The sequence below is a fragment of the Mauremys reevesii genome, linkage group 4 (genome assembly GCF_016161935.1).
Source record: "Mauremys reevesii isolate NIE-2019 linkage group 4, ASM1616193v1, whole genome shotgun sequence".
NCBI classification, from domain to species: domain Eukaryota; kingdom Metazoa; phylum Chordata; order Testudines; family Geoemydidae; genus Mauremys; species Mauremys reevesii.
In genome coordinates this window covers 113,671,264-113,695,300 of record NC_052626.1, presented here as the reverse complement: position 1 = coordinate 113,695,300, position 24,037 = coordinate 113,671,264, and the positions used below count along the sequence as shown (strand labels likewise).

At 40.8% G+C, this 24,037-nt stretch overlaps 1 protein-coding gene across 15 annotated transcripts in view; it reads right to left on the bottom strand.

The window, feature by feature from the left end:
- PPP6R3 (protein phosphatase 6 regulatory subunit 3) overlaps nt 1-24,037 on the bottom strand; it is a 129,943-nt gene that overhangs the window by 66,729 nt on the left and 39,177 nt on the right. For 13 of the 15 annotated variants that reach the window (XM_039534899.1, XM_039534888.1, XM_039534889.1 and 10 more), the window contains 4 exons: nt 16,698-16,825; nt 13,186-13,418; nt 11,293-11,479; nt 8,369-8,506 (listed from right to left, as the gene is read on the bottom strand). In XM_039534899.1, the coding sequence (XP_039390833.1) occupies nt 8,369-8,506; nt 11,293-11,479; nt 13,186-13,418; nt 16,698-16,709 (570 nt within the window). In that variant the 5' untranslated portion in view covers nt 16,710-16,825. The remainder of the gene's footprint in view (nt 1-8,368; nt 8,507-11,292; nt 11,480-13,185; nt 13,419-16,697; nt 16,826-24,037) is intronic. The other 2 variants (XM_039534900.1, XM_039534898.1) reach the window with 1 other exon arrangement.

The following is a 24,037-nucleotide window of genomic DNA, read 5'->3' as shown; positions in this document are numbered from 1 at the left end:
CAGAGGCCAAGGCACTGCATACTGAAGTTCCCAGTGCTGGATCCAACACCGCCTTGGGGCGAAGGGCTGACTCCATGAGGAGGACTTTCAGCTGAGAGTACCACTCCTTTTTAGTTCTGGAGGTAAAGCCCCTGCAGATTTTGCGCCTATCGGACTGGTGACTTTCACCCACGCACTTGAGACAGGAATTGTGTGGGTCCCCTTTGGCCATGGCTTTAAGGCATGACCCGCATGACTCAAAGCCTTGAGACCGAGGCATGCCCCGGTCCCGTGAAAAGGGTTATGGGGGGAAACCCCAAATGTAGTTTAGTATATGTTAGTTTTACAACTAAAGCTATATAACTATTTACTGATAGACAAGAAAGAAGACTACTAGGGAAACACTTGCAAACTCAAGAGAGCTCTTCACTGGCGGTCAGAAGGAACTGAAGAGACGACAGTTCAGCAGGGACCTATAAACACAGTCATGAAGGCGTCACTCCAGGGGGCTCCACAGCCGACCCGACCAATACTACTAGGGGAAAAACCTTCCGACAATCATGCACATGACGTGCACACACCCACTTGGAATTGATATGAGCAATCACTCGAAGAAGCTCTTTTATAACAGTAATAATTTTCTAGATATTAAAGATATTTTCTCCATGAACACGTAAGACCATACAGCAAGTTAGAAAGGTTACTGGCAGCAGGTTACATCTAGGACTTAAGTTCACTTAGGGACAGAACAAAAATGCCTAACTTCTCACTTAACATCGTCCCAGTTAACGTTATGTTGTTACGTCCCTGATCTATTAGAGAACATACTCATTTAAAGTTGCACAACATTTCCTTATAATGTTTGGTCGTGGGGACTTAGAACCAGGGTGGGCCGGCAGCCCCACCCCCGCCGCCCCATCAGCTCCCCTCCAGCCGCCCCCGTGCCTCCTACCCCTCAGTGGCCCTGCGGATCAGCAACTCCCCGCTCCTTCCCGCCCACAGCAACCAGCTGTTTCACGGGTATTGAAGAGGCTCTTGGGCAGAAGGGGGGAGGAGCAAGGATGCGATGTGCAGCCTCCCACCCAGAGCCTCCTGAACAGCCACAAAACAGCTGATTGGTGCGGGCGGGCAGGAGAGGGGAGGCTGCCCACCATGTCCTCACTCCTTCCCCCTACCCTCCACAGAGCCCCCTGACCACAAACCAGCTGACTGCAGTGGGTGGGAGGCGTGCAGCCTCCCCCCTGCAGCAATCATCTCTTTCATGGTATTTAGGAGGCTGGGGGGGGGGGGGTGTGAAGCGAGGATGCGCTCAGGGTAGGGGGACAGGCCTGGGGCAGAGGCGGGGCTTGAGCACCCTCCCCACCCCCCTGGCACTTTGTAAAGTCGGCGCCTGTGCAACCGTGCATGCAGAAATCATTTCTTGTCAGTACTGCACTCATGGGAGTGACACCGGGGGGGGGGGGGGGGGGACACATGACCTCCCCACATGACCCTCCATGTGACTCCTCCCCATGCTGCCCCACCTGCCAAGTGAAGGGAAATCTGTTTTCACTGTGAAAGATGGTGTTTGGAGTCATATGGGCAAGTTACTTGTCCATCAACCCCACCCATATTCTAGTTAGAACGTTCACAGGAAAAGTCCATTAAGTGTAGACAGGCGTTTTCGACGGTCCACTGTGAGCTAAGTGTTCCTTAATGGGCCATTCAACTTGACTTGTCTCTTCACGTGCTGGTTAAATACCTTACGGGCATTACCACAGGAGCAAACATGTAGTAAACATAGCTAATATTCCTAAGTTTAGATATCAAAATGATATATGCATAGAAATAGCATAATCATAAGTACCAGCTATTTCACATACATGACTATTTTTTTTTTCAGAATCTCTTTTGGGAAAATATATCACACCACATACCTGAGATCCTATGTGCCAGCACCATGCCACACTGGAGTTTTGTTATCTGTTATGTAAGAACAGAGATGGAGCCAGTGACATGACTCTGTTTGGCCTAAAAAGGCAAGGTTCATTTTTATCTGTTCAGGTGTGACTGAGCCTTTAGTCAGTGAGGGCATATGGACACACATTCAGGTTCATGGGCTTCAGTGTTCCTTTGCAGTTAACTTTTTAATGTTCAGAAACCTGGTATGTACGGAGGTGGTTTAAAGCACAGCACAGTTCTTTAGGTTTCCAAATCTGCGAACCTCTGCCTCTGAGATTTTATTTTAAATTTTTTTTTTTTGGTGTGTTGGGGGGGGAGGCGCGCACTGGTCATAATGTGGGAGGGTATCCTCTCCACCCTCTGCTCATGAGGTTATGCATGTGCCTTGTAGCACTCTTCTGAACACCAGCTGGAAGGAATGTGTTTTCAGTAAATGTGGACTGATTCTTTTCTCTTAGAAGGCATGTAATTTTTTCAGGTACACACTGATTAATACAGAAAACAATTGGGGCTGTTAATTTTCTATGGAATTTGAAGAAAGTTTAAGTTCAATTATATTTTCCAGTATAGTGATGAAATGGGTGTTTGTATATACAAACATCAACATGCTTAACTACTCACTTTCCCCCATAATATGTAGTATTTCAGTCTGTTTATATAGAATATGTGAGTTGGGTGAAGAGTCATTTCAGCATACATATGACTTATTAAAAGATATTTTAAGTAGAACTATATCCTAAACTGCATTATGGTATTGTACCAAAACACTGCATTCAATGGGAGAGTCAACTTCCTTTATAGGAACAGAGCAGACTCCTGAAACTCTTACTACAAAAGTGGTCCATAGTCATGCAAACAGTCCCATTGTCTTCAATGGGACTGATCAAATGATTAAGGGTTTACAGGATTAGGTTCCAAGTTAGTAAATTGTTCTGAATGCAACAGACAATGCTGGAGCTGTCAGATCAGAAGGAGCTTCATTCGAATAAAGGTGGGCAGATGTGATACGTCTTAGTTCCGTTGCTAAGATCAGGACCATATTTTCTGAAAAGTTCTTTACAGATTCCTGAGGCAGCTGCTTTAAGGCCATCAGTGTCCGGTATTATAATCTTCACTTGTAGTTCTCTCACCCACAAAGCTGGGAAATGAGGCATTTGTTTTCTTTGTTTTGCTACTCCAGTTCCACTTAACAAAATGCATGTTAGACTAGTTTGGCTCCAAAGAAGAATTCTATGTACACTGGGGACAACACCCGATTCCCATCAAGCTGCAGAACTAGGCTGACATGAGAATCCAAACATCCTCTGGTCAGTGCAAGCAGAGGCATTCCTCTAATGATTTGGACTTGACGTGATGCAGTATGAATGTCATGGATAATTCGGACCAATGGGGAGAAACAGAATAAAAAACACTGTTTAAACACCTTCTGTATCCCCCCCACCCCTCCCCTCCTGAAGACTCCTGACAAACTTAAAAGCACAATACATATGCTAGCAAACTCTTTGTTTAAGTTTGTTAGCATATATATTGTGCTTTTAAAGCCATATAAAGAATGAATGCCCTCCCTAGCTGCAAGAACAGCCTCACCCCACCCCTCCAGAGGTGGGGACTAGCCCCAAGTCTTTCCGGTACCCTGTATCTGCTAAAAACCTCTTGCCAGTATTGCATACTGGGGGGTACCACCCTACTTGCATTACTGTGTGCGCTCCAGAGGGATAGCATGGGTTCATCATCATGTCGAGTTTCCCCAGGAAAGTGTTTGCAGCCTCTGCCATGTGTCTATTGGGTCTCCTCCCTCAGTGCTGCCTTGCAGAGTGTGAGGCTACACTAACAACAACGTGTTTACCCTTGAGGGCTAAGCAGAGTGCTAGTTCATCGTTTAGCAGCAAGGCATTTGCTGGGAAATATCCCACCTGATATCAACACGGTTGCTTTAGGAGAAGCCCAGGGAGCTTGTGAGCAGGACCCCAGACAATCCTCTGATTAGTGACTGCAGGAAGATTTGGGGAAAGGGGAGCTGATAACGTGCGTGAGCAAGAAACAGAAAGGGCTGAAGGAGCTGAGATAGGACATTGCTCCAGTGGCCCTGTGCAAGTCTGTTTTAAATGTAATAGTGGAGGGCTATGCATCGCTCTTCATGCGGATCGGGCGGAAACTACTATAGCAACAGACATTATACTAGGCTATAGTAAACGCCCATTGTTGTTTACATTGTGTCTGTACAAGTAGAATATTCCCTGAACATTTCTAGCTCGTTGTGATTGTACAGTATCACCCAGCATCATGAGTCAAAAACGCTCAGCAAGTGATAGTGGAGTGCCTAGCAGGAGCAGTACCACTAGCAATAAGAAAACCATGAAAACCATTTGTTTGTGTACTAAATCAGACATTTTAAGGCATTTTGATGCAGGCAAGCATGTGGTAGACATTAGCATCGCTCTGGTCTTACTCCGACCACCGTGAGAACAATTCAGAGTAATGCCGACAAGTGCTAGTGCTCGGCGTCTACTCTAAGTGTGGATAGAGGACCAAAACTACCAGAACTTGCCTCTAAGTTTGCTAGTGATACAAGCTAAGGCAAAAAGTTTGTATGAAAATTTGAAGAGACCACGGTGAAGGATCACAGCCAGAGACGTTCACAGCAAGTCGAGGATGGTTTGATCGGTTCAAGAGGCACTTCCCACCTCCATAACATCAAGATGTCTGGTGAAGTGGCTAATGCAGATACTGCAGCAGCTAAAAATTCCCCATTTATCACAAGAAAATAATTGAGTAAGGTGGCTATTCACCTAAGCAAGTCTTCAATGTTGATGAAATGGGCCTCTACTGGAAGAGGATGCCTAAACGGACTTTACATTTCCCAAGAGAAGACAGTGACTGGATTTAAAGCAGCTAAAGACTGCCTAACCTTGCTTTTAGATAGTAATGCTACCAGAGACATGAGGATGAAACCGCTGACAGTGTACCAATCCGAAACACCATGAGCTCTCAAGGGATTTTCAAAGGAAAATCTTCTGGTTATTTGGACATCCAATAAGAAGGCACGGATAACTGTAGCTAATTTTTTTCAGAATGGCTGACTATGCCGTCCCTATATGGAAGGAATACTGTGCCAAGGAAAACCTTGATTTCAAGATTTTATTACTTACTGATAATGCACTGGCTCATCCAATCAACCTGGATGACCTGTGTGAAAACACTGAAGTTGTCTTTCTGCCACCTAACACCACATCACTCATCCAACCAATGAATCAAGGCGCCATTGATGCATTTACAGGGTATTACTTAGGCTGTACTTTTGACCAGCTCATCAGAGGCACCGATGGGGAAGGCAAGCCTACAATTTGGGAATTTTGGCATGACTACAACATCCACAAGTGCATCAATAACACTGGTGAGTCCTGGGCTGAAGTTATTCAGGCATGCATGAGTGGTGCGTGGGGAAAGCTGTGGCCTGAATGTGTCAGTGACTTTAAAGGATTTAAAGATGTTGTCCCCGCGATGAAGAAAGATAAACTCGGCTTGGCCATGAAAGCGGGTTTTGATGAGGTGGAAGAAGCTGACATTATACAGCTTATGCAATCACATGGAGAAGAGCTAACCAATGAAGATCTGATGAAACTAGAGGTGATGAGAGCAATGGAAGAAGAGGTCCAAGTAGTAAAAGAACCACCAACCCATTGAAATTTGACTGCGAAATGTCTTTCTGAAGCTTTCCAAATGATTGAAGCTGCTGGCTTGCAAATCCTTAGTGATGATGATCCTAATAGGGAATGCAGCTCCAAAGTGGTTAGGGGAGTTGGTCATGTAAAGAATTGCTATAAAGAAATTTACCGGGGGGAGGGAGGGAGGGAAAGCAGAACAACACTCTCTAGATGTGCTTTTTCAAGTTGGAAAAGTTCAACAAGAACAGCAAGAGGAGCAGCCGGACGATCCACCCTCTTCCACCCTCTGACAACACCTCAACCAAGTTTCACAATCATCATTGCTGAGTACGGTATTAAATTGTTTGTTTAAAACTGTTTTAAAATTATACTGTATATGTCTTTTGTCTGGCAAAAAAAATTTCCCTGGAACCTAACCCCCACATTTACATTAATTCTTATGGAGATATTGGATTCACTTAACATCGTTTCACTTAAAGTCACATTTTTCAAGAACATAGCTACAAAGTTAAGCGAGGAGTTACTGTACAATCAATTTGCAGTCACTTAAAAAAACCACAACTTAGTTGTAGGAGTACTACAGTACCCAGAAACATAGTACAGTATCTTGCCTATACAGTACCTGACTCAGGTCATGTTGTTAGTACCTCTTTCAAGCACTAGCATCACACAAGTTTTGTTTGTTTCTAAAAATGCCACACTTGTGGCAACCTGCCAAATATACACAGCAATTCAAATACAAGACTCTAAAATGAACAGCTGTAAACTACTCAGCATAATATTAAAAAAAGTTCACAGTATTCCTGAATTGCTAGTTTTACAGATTATGGAACTACATCTAGGTACCATGTATTTAATTGAGGCCTTAAACAGGTCACGCTGCATCTCACAGTTGTGCAATCCTAACTCGTGCACATGTTTGAAACATTAGGCTTCCTAATACAAGAAGCTATAGTTCCAGTTACAGTGGAGATCAGAACTATATTTTACAAAAGGCCCAAAGCTGAACTTTAAAGATGCAAATAAACAAACAATTACGTCATAAAGAAATCACCACCACCAATATATGAGGCTTTCAAAAAAAGGCCTTCTTTACATTAATAACTTTCAGGAAAAAAAGCATAGATAGTTTCTCAGAGCTAGCAAAGTAACATTAATAAAGGGTTGTACATTTTGTTGCTTCTGTAGGAACAATGCTTTGCACACACGAGAGGCTCCCAGAATCCCTCCATTCTCCCATACAAGTTCCCCTTGTTATTGTTACACATCCAAAACAGAGGCCAGGTCTCAGAAGTGCTTTGCTGGTACTGGTATATCAGTATATAATAGTGGCAAACTGTTGCTAGTGTAGATATACCAGGTCAGAAAAACCACACCTCACCACACTCCTGAGCAAGGTCAAATGTATGCCAGCATAGCAGTTTAGTGCAGACCTGACCAAGCAGAAAAATGCCATCAAGGGTAGAGCCTTGCTTAGCGTGGCCACCAAGAGAGAAAAAAGGAGAACCTGACCAATTTACAGTGCAAGTTTGAAGACTGACCAATTAGTTAGGGAAGTCTGAAGACTGACTTAATGAAACTGGTGCAAACTCATACAAGTTTAAAACTGACAAGCTAAACCAGTAACAGTTTTAAAACTGATATAAGTGTGACCACACTTGGGATTTGCACAAGTTTAACCATGACCTGGTCTAACACTATTTTACCAGCATAACTATACTGTGTGATACAGCATGGCCAGAGGGCAGCAGGAGAGGGTTAGAAGGGAGCCTTATTCCCTGTAGAGGGAAGAAAGTTTGCTATAGATTAATTAGAACACCTGAAGCCAGTCACCTGATAAAAACTCCTGCTTCAATCAGACAGGGGAGGAGTTGGAGTAGAGAACAGTTTGAAGGGAAGCAGAGGAAAGTTTGGAGAAGTGCTGTGGTGGGCTAAGAAGTCCAAGACCCTAGGTAAAGGGGCACCTGGCTTGTGCAGAGAGAGGGCAGGAAGCCCCCCCACAAGCTGAAGGGCAGGAGAGGGAAGTAGACCAGGGGAAGGAACTGTCAGTTCAAGTGGTTCACCACTATCCTCAGGGCTCCTGGGCTGGGACCTGGAGTAGAGGGCCGGCCCAGGTCCCTCCCTCTCCACTCCCCTCCTCTAGGATACTAGTGGGGCAATTAATATTCCAATTCAGGGGCAAGAAATGGTGCCCTGACGCACCCCCCCAGAAGAGAAAGCGCGAGACCCATCATAATAGTGCTGGCTATTTGCCACAATTGGTAGTGGTTTTTTTTTTTTTTAATTAATTTAATTTTACACCAGCAGAACTCCCCTAATGTAGATGTAATTAATACTGACCTATCTTATTTCCGTTTAATAAAGTGAAATAAGCTATACCAACTTAACTTCATCTACACTAGCTATACTAGTAGAACTGCATCTACAACAGGGTTTTTGCTGCTTTAACCATATTGGCATAGTTAAACCAGCAGAATTTAAGTGTAGACAAGGCCTAATTGGTTTATAAACAATTAAAATGACTACAAACTGTTTAGGCCAACCTTTTTAGAAGGCAGTTTAAAACACAAGGGTCTGAGTTAAACAGATGTTAAAAACAAACTGGGAGAAGAGAGGTCTTGTGAGAGGTTAGTCACTCTTGAAATTTCTATTTAAACACAGGAGTTTACACCAGTGCCACCATATACGTTTAAACCACATGAAGTTAAACTAGACTAGCATAACCGACAGGTCCTAAGAGTTCACCCATGCCAACCACTATAACAAGTCATAGTTTTACTTACATTTAATACTTCTTGCCTGGGCTGTGGAGGTTCTATACAAGTCAGCAGCCTGAGCAATAAGTCCATAATAGCAGAAGTCCCTATGTGCTTTATAATGAGGTCTACAAAATCATGTTTTTTCTTTAAGAAATCCACAATCTAGAATAAAAAAAAAATAAGTTTACATTTTGCTGCAAGTACGTTTTCTTTATTCCCCTAGCAGTTTAGTATTTCAAATATGTTCTCTTTCACAAGTTTTGAGAGTGGTGAAGGCAGGAGAAGAGATTTCTGAACAAAATGTTCCGCCATCTAGAGTGGGCAATCCAAAATTAGGCAGACTTTAAAACACTGTCCTTTTAAACTGAATAAGAACAGTTTAAGGCACTTCAAGTAGATCTTTAGTTATATTAACAACACCTTATTTCTCCTTTTTTTATTTAGTCATTTACTTGTTGCATTTCATTTAGCTTGGACAATGAAAACCAAGCCTATTCCACTTTCAGATTCTTAGTGCTGCATTATTTGGATTTTAAAAACTACAGGGGATTATCTAAAATCTTTTCATTGGAACTGCAAAGTGTGAAAACATTTATTTTTATTTGGCTTATCTACAAAATTTAAGAAGTTATATATGACAAATAGAAATGTGGGCCAAAGAGATTTTTTTTGGTGGTGCGAGTCAAATAAGTAGATTTCTTTAGAGTCTTCCCAGAGCAATAATTTGAATAAGAAGAATACTGTAAATCTCACTTGGCACACTCAGTGGACACACACAAATTAAGTTATCATGACTGTTAGAAGATTATGGGAATCCTTTATGCTGAGGATAGTTTCTAAAGCAATTCATAAAATTAAAGCAAGCATTGAAACAAAGCATTTAAAACATTAAGAGAAGCAGCATGAACAGAACTGCATTGTGAGAGTACTTTGTAACAGACTAGTTCACACCTGTTAACAGGTAACCAGATACCACTGTGCCTGCTATCTGGCCACTGAAATCCAATGCATTATATCAGTATCATAGAAGTCATTCAATTTGTCTGGCATTTACTTCAGCTAAGTCCCAAAATTTGCCCTTTCCCAAAACTTAAGTTCTTGAAAATTGCTTCACAAAATATGGTTCCACTAGCTACAGCAAAATTTTTATAACAGTTGTGGAAACCCACAGAGATTTAACAGGCTGTTTTGTTTGTTTTTATAAGGAAGATGCTCCTTCACCCATAAGGCCAACAATCAAATAGTTTTACCCAAAACTGTTCTTGAAGAGGATCAGGAAAGAGCAAGTTTTCCTAGGGAGATGTGGTATGTGTTGGGGGAGCAGACAGTACTGAACCACAAGGGGAAGGAGGATAGAACCCCAGTGGAACAGGATATTGTCCTGGCATCACAGGAGAAAGAGGACACTTATTCTTGATAGCTTCTCTATGATATTTAAGGAGTCAGAGGTGGAGGATCCCAGCTGCTGGGACCAGTTACAGGTCTGTGGTCTGCTCCACTTTAGACCAAGTTCTTGCTTGCGCACAGACCTCTTCACGCAAAGAGCTTTAAAAGAAAAAAAAGATATGGAGGGGAGAAGGAGATGAGTAAGAAGGAAGGCCCCTATAAGAGCTGCCGTGCCCATCTTACCTCTGCAAAGCAATGATAAGCTAAACAAATGGGGATAGCAATAGTGAGCTGTAAGGTGGTACTGCAGCCCTCACATTTCCTGCAGCAACTCTCTTCTTTCTCCGCCACCACTCCTGACTTTAACATACTATTGGAACCACAAACATCCACGCTGAAAAGCTACACTGTGGCTGTGTCTACACAGACACAAATTTAATTGCATAATTCATCACTGCTCCAACTCCACTGGTAATAGCAACAAAGGAAGCGGTAGTGCAGACTGAGCTCAGGCACAATTAGATGACCTGGTGGGAAAACCCTGATCCCTGTCTATACATTACAGCTTCCACCAGTCAAGCTTCGCTGGTGGTGAATTACATCCCCAAATTTTGCCCAGAAAGAAGGCAAAAGGCACATCTATTCTACAACTAGAACCTTACAGGGATTTTTACGATAGGGTTCCATTATTTAGTGTAGGCCAAATCATTTAGCATGAACCATGCTGGAGTCATGGATCGTCTACAGGTTTAGTTTTAAAATACGGTCCACACTACTAAAAAAGAACTACTTTATCTACACATCAGGGACAACTTTTCCTGTATCCTGTACAATGAAAAATGCTTTGTGCACTCTGCGAACAGCTAGCTACAGTTATCAGAATCATGCAAAAATTTAAGTAGGCTCTATCTGTGGCCTGTGAATAGGCGTAAACAGACTACTAGTGATACTGATATGAGGATAGCAGCAGTGTAAGCACAAGAGACTAGTAACAAGACACAGAATGGGTGATTTCTAGCAGTGCTAATGGCATTGGAGAGGCATATTGGAGGCATATTTGAGAGGATGGATTTCAATATACAGAAAAGGAATCTTACTGAACTGAGAGAAACTGAAGATATTATTTTCAAATATTTTATAAAGGTTGCACTATACAAGAATTTTATAAAGGAGAAGGGTTTCCTCAAAAGAGGATTAGATGATCATGACAGTCCCTTCTGGCCTTAAAAAAAAAAAAACCTATTAAACCTCTTTAAGGGATGGTGACAGCAAGCAGTCAATTCAGGAGTGGGCGGAAGAAAATACTTCCCCTAACACATTTCCGACCAGACAGCTGTTCTGATAAAGTCAGGACAAGATAAGTCAGTGTGAGTTACCCAGATTTTGTTAATATTCTTAAAGTGTTCATCTCTACTAGAAAACTTTCAATTGTCATGGGAAAAGTGAATCCGGTTGCTTGCTTCAGCTACAACCTTTTAAAATGGTAGCCCTATAGAGGAGTGCATCTCAATATTGCAGTTATTGAAGCACATGCTACAAACCAAGAGCTATTAAATATTTACCTGTTCCGGTTTTCTGCTAATAAGAATACTTAGCACCTTGCTGAAGAAACTGGCCAATAAAGGGTTGAGAGGGGATTCGTTTAATAGGAAGCTGTACAGTTTCATAAGTAAGGACTCCTCTTCTCCCAGTCTATCGTTGATCTGTGAGACATCTGACGTAAGAAGCTCACAAGATATGTTCGGATACCTGGAAAAAAGGGACACCTTCCATCACTCATGCTTATAAAACAAATATCACACAGTAAAAATATGGAATCAAAATGAAGCAGTTTGGTGGGCTTGTTGGACAGATATGGAAAACCATAAGGCTGCTGATTTGCAGAGAGTTGGGTAAATTAGTCTAAATATAAATATACTTGTCTGTAAAAAGGTTTTATGCTTTTATTGAGATCAGGCTTCTCCAGTCTCCCACTGTACTGCAGCAGTACAGATATCACACAAGTTGAGTATCAGAAGCAATACATATAGTATATGGTGGGCTTTTAGCTTAATATCTACTGGTTAGCCCTCCTGTCTGAGCACTAACCTCCCCATTTCAGAAACCATTTCCCATTTTGTCTTGGGGGGGGGGGAAAAGGGATTGATTTACGTGTCAGCAAGCGAAGAACAGATAGTCCTGATACTCTGTTTTATTCCCAGAGTTCATATTAAGACCACAAAGTCAGCATGATGATTTCTGGATCAATAATATTTCTAATGTTTTTAATATGTTTGTTAAAAGTCTCCCTAATTCAGGCAGTAGCATCTCTCACAAAACCCTATCAAGTTGACTAGATTGCCTCATGCCAAGTTAGAAACAAATGCACTGGGACAGTTTTTGGATAGTTTAATCTAAAATACAACAACATACACAATATCTACATGCAAAACATCATAAGGCTTTATCCACTTTACACTGGGTAGCTATATAGCAAAAAACAATTTTCCAGTATTTTAGTAGCAAAGCTATGGAGACCCACAGTCCTGTGCATTTATTCACTTAAGTTTATTTCTTTAACAAATGCCTTTAAGTGCATTAAAAACAAATTTAAAGAAAACAATAGTTAGCATATGGACTTATTTTAACTGCATGGATATCACACAGTAAGGGCTGTGGGGCAGCATCTCAGTTACTTTAGTTGAACCTTAATCTCTACCCAAAACTTAACTAGAAGCCACAGCAAACTTGGAGGCCTGACGTAACACACTCTGCCTGAAATACTGCTTATTAAGATGGCAGCCACATTATGCCTTTAGTTTTCAAGTGATCATCAGGTGCAGCTCCATGTAGAGTGCACTGAAATAGCCTAAGCCAGATGGGAGAAGTGCTTGTATAATTGTAGCAAGGTATATAAATAGAAGTCTGAACCCTTTTTTGCCAAACTCATGAAAAACGGTTCTTAGCCACATCTGCAGTTCGAGCCAACGATCATACTATCTCCACACTAAAGGTTCATAATTAGAGATTAAGCACATTCCCTCTACCATTCATCCCCAATGATCTTCACTAGCCATTAACGACATGGGTACAAGTGTTTGATTGGGTGGTATATTCCCCACAAATCCCTATTAGTATCACTATTTCTAATGATACAACAAGGAGTGAGGCTTTCTAGACAGTCACTTGAGATATTCCCTTCAATGCACCCTTTCACCTTCTGGACACCAAATCAATCTAGGGGGAGTTTTCAGAGGAAGAGGGGGGCTTAACCATACTAAATGTATAAGAATTAATGGGAGTCATGATGTTAAGTAGCACAAAACACCTCTGAAAATGCAAGACTTACTATAAAGCAGAAGACAGAACTTTTAAGTGCATACCAGTGCCACTACAGACTGGCCTACAGGAATTAAATACAGATTTCTCCTCTCTCCACCCCTTCCCAATCTCACATATAAGTAGTGTTTTCCTACTTGTATCTGATCTTTTCATCCATGTCTTGAGGTGGTTCTTCTATAATAAATGAAACTAAATCTTCCAGACATTCTGATTTCAACAGAAACTCTATAAGTTTGCGATTCTGAGCTTTGCATTCCTGCAAAACATCCTCCTCGTCCATCAATTCCTTCAGCGTTACATCTTCTCTTTCTAGAAGTGTGTCTATGTGGGATGATGAATGGAGATCAAATTTCCAAAACATGCTGGTCTGGACAAGAAAAGCATATGCAGAGTGTTAATTTACTCATTTATTTTAACAGTTAACGTAGTTCTCCCCGACAAAAAGCCATGAATTCCATTATATCCATTTCATAACCTCTAAACCCCAAAGGAACCTGCATAAAAAAGACACCTCTAAAGCTTGAACAAGACACACATTATCAGATGCTGAAAGATTCTGCATGGACTATAGCTGGGGAATTTTACTGTAATTCACGAGTGCTGAATGATAAGCCAATGTTTTAACTCTTCAAAAAAAATTAGCTAGATCCAGAATTTGAAGATTCTACAAGGACATGACATGTTAATGCTGTGTGAAAGAAAAAGTTAACTCTGTTCCTAATTTTTTGATTTCTCTTATACTCTGTTAGGTATATTTGTATAAAAACAGGGGTTTTTGTTCATTTGTCCAGTTGCTTATGCCCCATTTCAATCACAATCTTCAGTAAGGATCAGATTCAGACCACCTGCTGAGCAGCTGACAGGGCTCTTTTTGGACAGAGAAGGTGCCAGAAGCTTCCCCCAATACTACCTAAGACTGGCAGAGCTAATGCTCTGGCACACACATGCGCTCCCTAGGAGGCTACAGAAGGAATTCTTGTTGAAAGAAAGAATTTTTCATAGGCACTTCAGCCAGAACTCAGGCTTGTTGCACAGATATTGCCCTTGGTACCCTCATGCTCATACTCTCACCCTAAGTGATATTGCACACAAATGCTGTTAAGGCAATTGTGATAATCAAAGAAGGAATTACAACTTCAGATGGATTGGATAAAAAACTCCTGCTTTTATGCATATATCCTTAGTAAACCACTACAAACACACCATCCCCAACAAGTTATGACTGTAGGATCTGAAACTACTACTAGAGTTATTTCCATAAGACGTCGTCATCTGGTCTTAAAGGAAATCCTTTTTCATTCACATACGATGAAGGAAGTAGACTTAAGGGGACTTTAAAGCTAGAACCAGTAATTAAAAGAAAGGGTTTTTTTCCCAGCAAAGTTGAGTCTGTAATAGCATGGTTTTAAACAACAGGCAGTCTATAGAGAACAGTATGAAATGTTAAAATTTTGTAACAGGTACCTTTACAATTAGAGGCCTTAGCACCAAATTTTCACTACTGCAGTACATTAGCGGCAACCGTATTAGCTTTTTTAAGGGATGAGGAATACACAGAGACAAACAATGAGTCTTCTTTATCGTAGCCGTGTTAGTCTGGATCTGTAAAAGCAGCAAAGAATCCTGTGGCACCTTACAGACTAACAGACGTTTTGCAGCATGAGCTTTCGTGGGTGAATACACACTTCGTCGGATGCAAGTAGTGGAAATTTCCAGGGGCAGGTATATATATGCAAGCAAGAAGCAAGCTAGAGATAATGAGGTTAGTTCAATCAGGGAGGATGAGGCCCTGTTCTAGCAGTTGAGGTGTGAAAACCAAGGAGAAACTGGTTCTGTAGTTGGCAAGCCATTCACAGTCTTTGTTTAATCCTGAGCTGATGGTGTCAAATTTGCAGATGAACTGGAGCTCGGCAGTTTCTCTTTGAAGTCTGGTCCTGAAGTTTTTTTTTGCTGCAGGATGGCCACCTTAAGATCTGCTATTTTGTGGCCAGGGAGGCTGAAGTGTTCTCCTACAGGTTTTTGAAGTTTTTGTTGAAGAATTGCCACTTTTAGGTCAGACCAACAAAAAAACCTCAAAAACAGACTCCAACGTGAAACTGCAGAACAGGAATTAATTTGCAAACTGGACACCATCAGATTAGGCCTGAATAAAGACTGGGAGTGGTTGGGTCATTACAAAACCTAAACCTCATTTCCCCCCCACTGTTACTCACACCTTCTTGTCAACTGTCTGAAACGACCACTCTCATTACCACTTCAAAAGTTATTTTTCCTCCCTTGGTATCCTGCTGTCAATTGAGCTGTCTTGTTAGACTAACCTCACACTTGGTAAGACAATTCACATCTTTTCATGTATTTATACCTGCTCCTGTATTTCCACTCCATGCATCTGATGAAGTGGGTTCTAGCCCACGAAAGCTAATGCCCAAATAAATCTGTTAGTCTCTACGGTGCCACAAGGACTCATTGTTTTTGCTGATACAGACTAACACGGCTACCACTCTGAAACCATACAGAGACATGTATACTTTAGCAGAAGTGTCCTGTGAGCTGTACTTTTTGGTATTCAAAATCAGTTTTAGAGTGCACAGGCAACAAACCCAAACTGTATATTATGCATTTGTCAGACATGCACCTAATAGAGCCTACAAAAAAATTTAAACATTTCATCCACAATACTTAGAATGCAGTCAATTTACTTACAAATAAAATCTGTATATATAGTAATTTCTGGAAAAAGGTTAAGGATTTAGCATGTAAATCAAGTCTAGCTGACAAAGTGTCAGAGTTCAACATCACAGTCTCTCTCTCAGCAAATATTTTTCACAACACCTAGAATAACAGGGTCGTTAGGTGTTGTTACTACTAAATTACCTTACAATAAGGTTTTGTGTGTATACCATGCCTATTTTAAATATATTTGGCCAGGACAATATTGTTTTCCAGTGTAACATGCAAATCTCTCTTAAACACCCATATTAATCTTAAGAATATTTACAGTATCCAACAAACAAATTAAACTTTTGTTTCCTGGTTTAAAAAAAAAAAAAACTTACTAGGGTCACTCCAACTGATACGCGAAAGCAGTAATGAAAGTTTTAATTTAACATATACTATCATTTTGAATCATCTGAGATCCCATGCAAGAATTAAAAAAGCAAGTACAGAAAAGATGTTAAGAATCAATGAGACAGAAGAACAAACTTACTTACCAGTTAAATTAGTAAATTTACAATAGTAGTCAGAATCCATACATTTGATTTTATTTACAGTAGATATGTTAGCTTGTAATTTGACTTAAGTTTATTATATAATTGTTTTAAAAAACATTGGCTTATTTGTTGTTACAGCTGTGCAACCATTTACTATAGACAAATATAACAGGTGTATTTTTGACCCAGCAGCAAATGTATATTTCAATCCCATTACACAGGATCAGCTACCCATGCCGCCCCTGACACCCCCATAATTAATACAAGTTGGAGCTTTGCAAGTAGCAGCTATTAGTATTAAGAATGCCAGACATAAATCCCTGTGCAATGACTGAGGAAGAGACACTCACCCAAGCCAAGCCTCCTTTCAAAATCTGTTTCAATAATTTCATTCAAAATAAATTTAACAATGGATAATAAGAGAAAAGGCATACTACTGCAAACATGTTACTGCGTTATTTCACAAACTGTCTCCCAGGCAAGCTGTGTTAGGGGTGCTCCCTCAACATGGCAGGTGCCGAGCAGAGATTATTCCATCAGTTTCCAACAGGAGCCCAGGTCCCTTGGAATAAGGAAAAATAAACACCGTAAAATATGCCAAAGGGGAAGTCCAGGAACCCTGAAGAGAAGAGAACTTTCTTAAAAGTATGATTGGCAGTTACCTAGAGGACTTAGAGCAGTTCCAAATGAGCACAGCAACTTTGAGAATCAGTAGAGATGGACTTGTCACTTGCCTGTTAGTTTTCTTCTACCTCCTCCTCCCCCAAAGATTCCTATTCTTTAAAGGGGAACTTTCATGTATGGTTACACAATCCTACTCCCATTGACCATAACAGGAGTAGAATTAGGCCCAATACATCCACAGCCCAGAAAGAGCCATTCATTATAGCTTGCTCTTTAGATTTTCAACCATCTCCAAAGCCCAATTTGGACTCAAAGTTGCTCTCAGTATCAGTGTGAGCGCCTGAAAACATGTTTGTTGCTTTCAATTGAAGATGCAAAATTTGAGACTTTAAACATGAAGCATGCTCAAAAGTAAGTATCAACACAAGCAACTGCTTCAGGATAACTTTATAAGAGTCACTCTTAGAGTTGAGAAGGTTTTTTTTAAAACACAAATACCATGGGAGTCAACAGCTGGCAAAATAGCTCTAACAGCATGATTAACATCGCCTATAACATTTCACTAGTTAGATTGTTTGTTGTCTCTTTTCAGACAGACGACACAAGCCCAATAAGAGGCCTATGTGTCACGACAAACTTGTAGTGATTGTTTTTCAGAAGTTCTCTTAACTCACTTAAAAAAAAAAACACAGACCAAGTTAGTGCAAAATAACGTAGTTTAAAATCCCAAAAGAATTGGAATCAAATGTTTGGAGAAGCTACAGCTTCTCTACTAGTAAAGGTTTCAACCAACTTAAACTTCCAAAATTGGTTTGGCCAGGAAATTGCCCAATTTACTCTGCAAGGAGAAGAGACAGTACTTACAAACTGTGAAGAAAGTGTCACAATCTGAATTGTAGATCATTAAGAAGTTAGGCTGATTTGAAATTTTAACTTGATGTTTATTTGCTTCCCTTTAGCAAAGCAATTATCCCTTCAAAAATTCCATACAGCAGAGTCTCCTTGAAAATTCACATGCCTGTTGTAGCTGAAGAAAGCGTATTGCAATCAGGCAAAGTTAATAATTTTTACTGAGTGGTTTGCGGCTCTGTCTTGCTCCCTGTGTGGTCAATGAGAGTTTGCCATGGTCTTCAGTGGGAGCAAGATTGGTAACTACGTGCACCAGTATGTTACCTTCCATTGGGTGGTAGAAGCTTAGAAAGGACATGAGAGCCAAAGATTTTCTTTCACTTCAAGACATAGCCACCCATGTTTTGGAGTTATAGGACCAGGTGTGGCAGATGTGTGCAGTTTATTAATGTTAGATGGAAGCCTTCCCTTAGTTGGCTGATTTTGATCCTCTAAAAAATAGAATATCCTCATACTTGCAAATGTTTAAGATTCAGAACACATTCGTTTTCAACAGAAGCTTTGAATAAGCTGAACATTTTAAGACAAAAATGGCTCCTCTCAAGTTTTGCAGTGTCTTGATAAAGGTAGTAAGTCTGTGGCAGAATCGGGAACAGAACCCCAATCTCAAGTAGTAGACCCATGACTTAAGTATTAGACTGGTGCCTCTCAGGCAATTTTATTCAAATCTCTAATTAGGTCAGCTGAGAAGTCAGTAATGCTTACCTAAATTTGAAAGCGCATTGAAATGTCCTATACAAGTGCAAAGCATGATTAGCCACTCCATTTTTATGAATAACTAAAGGTCAGAGAGAGAGACAGACAGACACACACTTGAATAAGAAACACTGAAGCCTAAAAGGGTTTCACAGAGATTACTCTATGTCCTGCATCTGCTAACCTGACAGGATCTCTTTTTAAAAATCTGCATTTAACATGGAGATAAGATGTGCATGTTAACTACACAGCCTATCACATGAGGACTGAACAAGATAGGTCTCCACAGAAGGCCCCATCTCAGATCAACCAAGGTGAGAAGGGAACTATTTCACCTGTCTAGCCAGAAATCCCATAATCTGGAATTTTTAGAACAGTAGGACTGACCATACAGAAAGCTGTATTAAAAAGTTTATGGCTACACATTCACGAGTCAGGAAGTGTGAAAACTATGGTTGCACATTCAACAATAAGACATATGCATTACAGTGGTCTCGTATGATCACACAACTACTTATCTTTTGGCACAAGATATCATACAAATTCCTCCCTGCCCCCTACACACATGCAGGTGTGTATGAAACAACCTGTCACGCTAGACACTGGACCTTACTACTAATATATGGAGATATACCTATCTCATAGAACTATGAGACCCTGAAAGGTCATGCAGTCCAGCCCCCTGCCTTCACTAGCAGGACCAAGTACTGATTTTTGCCCCAGATCCCTAAGTGGCCCCCTCAAGAACTGAGCTCACAACACTGGGTTTAGCAGGCTAATGCTCAAACCACTGAGCTATCCCTCCCCCGTAATGACAGACCCTAACCCATGGACTAAAGAATCACTCTCTTGCTGAGGGCAGCAGGTTCTTACCCTCCTTGCAGACCAACTAGTTGAGGAAAACATGACTGCTAGCTTAGCAGAGTGCGGGTAACTTTCAAACAGCCCACAGGAGGGACCGAAGAGGCCACGGAAGTTAAGAGAAGAGGAACTCCACTACTGCATACCTAAAGAAAGTTGCATGATATTATGGAGATGCAGTAGCTTTTACAGGGTTAAAGTTACAATCTGTGTCCTACTGTAAAGAAAGTTCTCCCCCTCTCCCATTACCTCCCACTCCCCAAAAAATCCTCATGGGTTTTCATCAACTAGAATTTGAACTGACATTTCTGAATATACTAAGTTAGAAAGATGTATAAAGTAGCTCCTTTTCGAAGTTTTAAATGTTTATGTCCCTTTGCCCGCCCAATGGTACAACACTTCAAGATTCTCCACAAGTAGATTTTACTCACTAATGGTGGCAGCCTCACTGTATTTAAAATCCATTAACAGTAATTAGATACACAGTGATAAATGCTTTATACATGCTTATTAAGCAGATATGTTTTGAACTGGCTTGTGAATTTTTAAAAGCAAGCACAATCAGATTTTTAATGGATATTATTTGAAAATTAAATACTTATTAGTAAAGATGACTGAAAGGAAAAAGCCAGATAATACATTCTACAACTGCCACTAATTACCAATTTTTTTTCCAGTAAGTACATTGGGGTAATGCTGTCCATAAGCAGTATATTTTAACTGACAGATTCCCCACTCCCCTATAGCAATTTTGAAATCGCTGGGTAATATGGCTACTGGTTTCCAGCATTTATTGTATTTTGGCCAGTACCCATCACACCTTTAAACTAAGTATGGGTCAATGAAGATGCAAAAAAAGTTCTATGCAAAGGCTACCAGAAGCTTCCAAAAAATCCAATGAAACTTCATTTGAATAACCAGTTACGGCCATTAGATGACATATGTACTTACTTACCATACTCAAACACAAACAAAAAGTGAATTGTTGATTATGAGTTACAACTCCCACAAACATTAACAATGCATTTAGAAATGCCTACTCTGTCAAGTCACCACTAATTAAACTATGACCCAAAAATAAATGCTACTCTTTTATGAATGTCAACTGACTACAAAACTCAAAACTCCATAACTTTAAATCCATACATACAGATTATTTTACACTCAAGAAACAGCAATGATTTCTTTACCAAAAATTCTATCTTAAGTAACTGAATTTCACAGTTCACTATCCTTAAATGGAAATACTGACAACCAAAATCCAAGTAAAAACAATACACCTACAAATCCATCACAACACAATTCTGACCCCCTGAAGTATGCACTTCTTTATACTTGATGGGTGTAGCACAGAAGTGGGCAAACTTTTTGGCCCGAAGGCCACATCTGGGAATAGAAATTGTATAGCAGTTCATGCATGCTCACAAAATGGGGTTGGGGTGCGGGAGGGGGGTGAGTGGCCTGGTTGGGGGTACGGGCTCTGGGGTGGGGCCAGACATGAGGAGTTCAGGGTGCGGGAGGGGGGCTCTGGACTGGGGTGTGGGGGGTGAGGGCTCTGGGCTGGGGATGAGGAGTTTGGGGTACAGGAGGGTGCTCCGAGCTTAGACCGAGGGGTTCGGAGGGCAGGAGGGGGATCAGGACTGGGGCAGGGGGCTGGGGCACAGGGGTGGCTCAGGGGTGCAAGCTCTGGGCAGCACTTATCTCAAGCAACTCCCAAAAGCAGTAGCATGTCCCTTCTCCGGCTCCTATGCAGAGGCACAGCCAGGCAGCTCTGCATGCTGCCCTGTCCACAGGCGCCACCCCTGCAGTTCCCATTGGCTGTGGTTCCTGGCCAATGGGAGCTCTGGGTGCAGCGCCTGGGGTGGAGGCAGCATGCAGAGCAGAGCCCCCTGGCTGCCCCTACGCATAGGAGCTGGAGTGGGACCATGTCTGCTGCTTCCGGGTGCCGTGTGGAGCAGCCACCAACCATGCTCCCCAGCTGGAGCACCGGAGTGGGGCAAGCCCCAGACCCCATTCCCCAGCGGAAGCTTGAGGGCTGGATTAAAACGGATGGCAGGCCAGATCTGGCCCACAGGCCACAGTTTGCCCACCCCGGTATAGCATGTTTAATGAAGCTATTCATTTCCTTACTTTTAGTCCAAATTTCTTAAGTAATTGAAAAATTACTTACCCAGAAAACTTAGTATGATTTTTTAAAACAAATTTTCCTTGTTTACATAAAAAAGCAATGCTATGGTCAATTTTTATATTATGCTTCTTAAATTAAAATGATTACATTTTTCACCTCTGTTACATTCTACAGAACAGGAAAAGAAAATAGTGAGGATCCTAGAGTAAGGCTTCTAAAGTATTATTCAATATTAAAACCATAGCTATTGTTTCAAATTCAAGATACAGCTGTACTGATTTACAATGTGTTCATGAGTCCTTCATTCTTAGCAAATAAATGTAACTTGTACCTTAAGAAAAACAGTCATATATAGTGGAGTTTTTATAGTTCAATCTTTTTGGGTACACAGAAGTGAGGTGATAAAAAGAACATGCTATTCTCTCTTACTACGATGAAAAAGTTCAAGCTCTTTGCATTCTAGGAAACCACAGAATATGTTCTGCTTCACACAAAGTGGTTAATACATATTCAAGTGTACTGCTCTGGTTGCAGTGTTAAAATATTGGATATATCAAGTCAAAGTACTGCATCTTTCTTCCAGCGGAGTCCAAAATCCTTATGATTCCAGAGCTACCTTTGGTTATGTAGGCAAAGTGTTTTCTAGTCCCACATTGTGAAGCTTTTATTAGTTTTGTTGACTGAACTGTGTCTTAAGTTTGAACTTTAATCACAATTTCTCATACATCTCACCCTTGTTAACTGCATAATTTCTGCACTCAAAAGTTTTCCCCTTAAAAAGTACCTAGCTACTCTTAAGCAAACTGAGAATGAAAGACTCCTATTTGGTTCCATTGTTCAGACTGAAAATATGCGTCTATTAAAAATGCTAAAAAAACAGAACAGGCACATTCCACAGATATAAGGTTGAATACCATTCTCTTAAAAGAAGACACTCTTGCTCTGTCCTGCTATGTTCGTGGAATATTCAACAGGTTGCTTAGAAAGAACGTGGTTACTTCCTAATGTGAGTGAATATGTATTTTCCCAGTTGAATGGCAGCTGATCTTCTAGCTAGATCACAACTTTGCATACATGTATACAGACCCTCATTAAGACTTATTGCTGAAGCCCCCAAATATACACTGCTCTAACCTAATAAGTATACACACACAGTCCAAACTAGTTAATATTTACTAACAAAGGGATTGGATACCTAGATTACATTACTACAACTCATTATCTAGTTTGTCTTCACTATTACTACATTATCAATGAAATTACAATACGAGTTTTGAGACAAAAGAATCAATTGTCTCTGTTAATTCCCCCACTCCACCCCAGTATCTTCAAAGCTACTGGCAAAGATGCTGGATTAGTTAGGATTCTTAATTTAAACACAAATGTAAATAAAAACTGAATTTTTAAACCCACTCCAGATTTGAACATGGCTGGTTCACTAGTAGCAACAAAAAACTATGAGAAATGCTATGAGAAATTAAGAAATGCTATTTGCTAGGTTTAGAACATTTTTGCTTTCCTACCACCCAATACAATAATATAGTCTACTAATGGGAATAAAGTATCACAGTGCCTTCTGCTAAGCACTGTTCATTTATGTTTTAGAGGTGTGCAAGGTGCTTAGCTATGCAGTCTAAGTAATCTTACAATTTGTCAGTCTCAGTTTAGTGTGTACAGGTTGCTGCAAAAAGTGAATTCAGATGCAGAAGTAGACTGGAATATCACTATTGTTTCAAATGTTGAGAGCAAGACCCTCTGATGGAAGAGTCTGTTGTCCACAAAAGTGTGCATCAATTCATGAACACATTTGTTCAGAAACAATTTCTTCCAGCACACAGAGAATGGATACTGTGAATGCTGGATAGCTACCATTTTTTCTGTGATAGAACCAATAGCAAAAGAACTAGTAAAGGATTTGATTACACATTACTGAAATGTGGGCCTTGTGTTCTCAAATGAAGTCAAAGAACAACTGACTCTTTAAAATGAGATGTTTAAAAATACAGATTTACTGGCACTCCCTACACTACTGGACCAAAAGATGGTAAAATTCCTTCCCTCCCCCCCATCCCCACTGTTTTGAAAGAGATTCGAATGACCTTCCTGAAGTCCCCAAATTTCCCCAAAACGTGAGCACTATGCCTGGCTTAGTTTAAAACAAATACCTCGCAATTTGGGGGGGGGGGGTACCAAAACAGAACAAACTGAATCTGCATTAATAGTCTTGGTACCCCATGCCAGATACCAGTGGCAGCTCTGAAACTTCCTAGCACAAACCCTAATAGTTTAAAATGTCCATTGTAAAACCAATAGTAAGGTCATCACAATGCTACATTTGCGACGTGGGTAGGGGTCATCCAGATGTGGTAGTGGCGACAGTGGTATAGGATACAAAGGAAAACAGCCAGCTAGGAAGAAAAAGAGAAAAATGACTTGAAGAAAGCTGCAAAGGAACGAAGGAAGGGCTTGGCTACTGAAGAGAAACTGCAAAAAGGGAAAAACAGCTAAAGGAAAACAGTTGAGTCCTACAAAAATAAGTAAGCCTTTCTGAAAGGG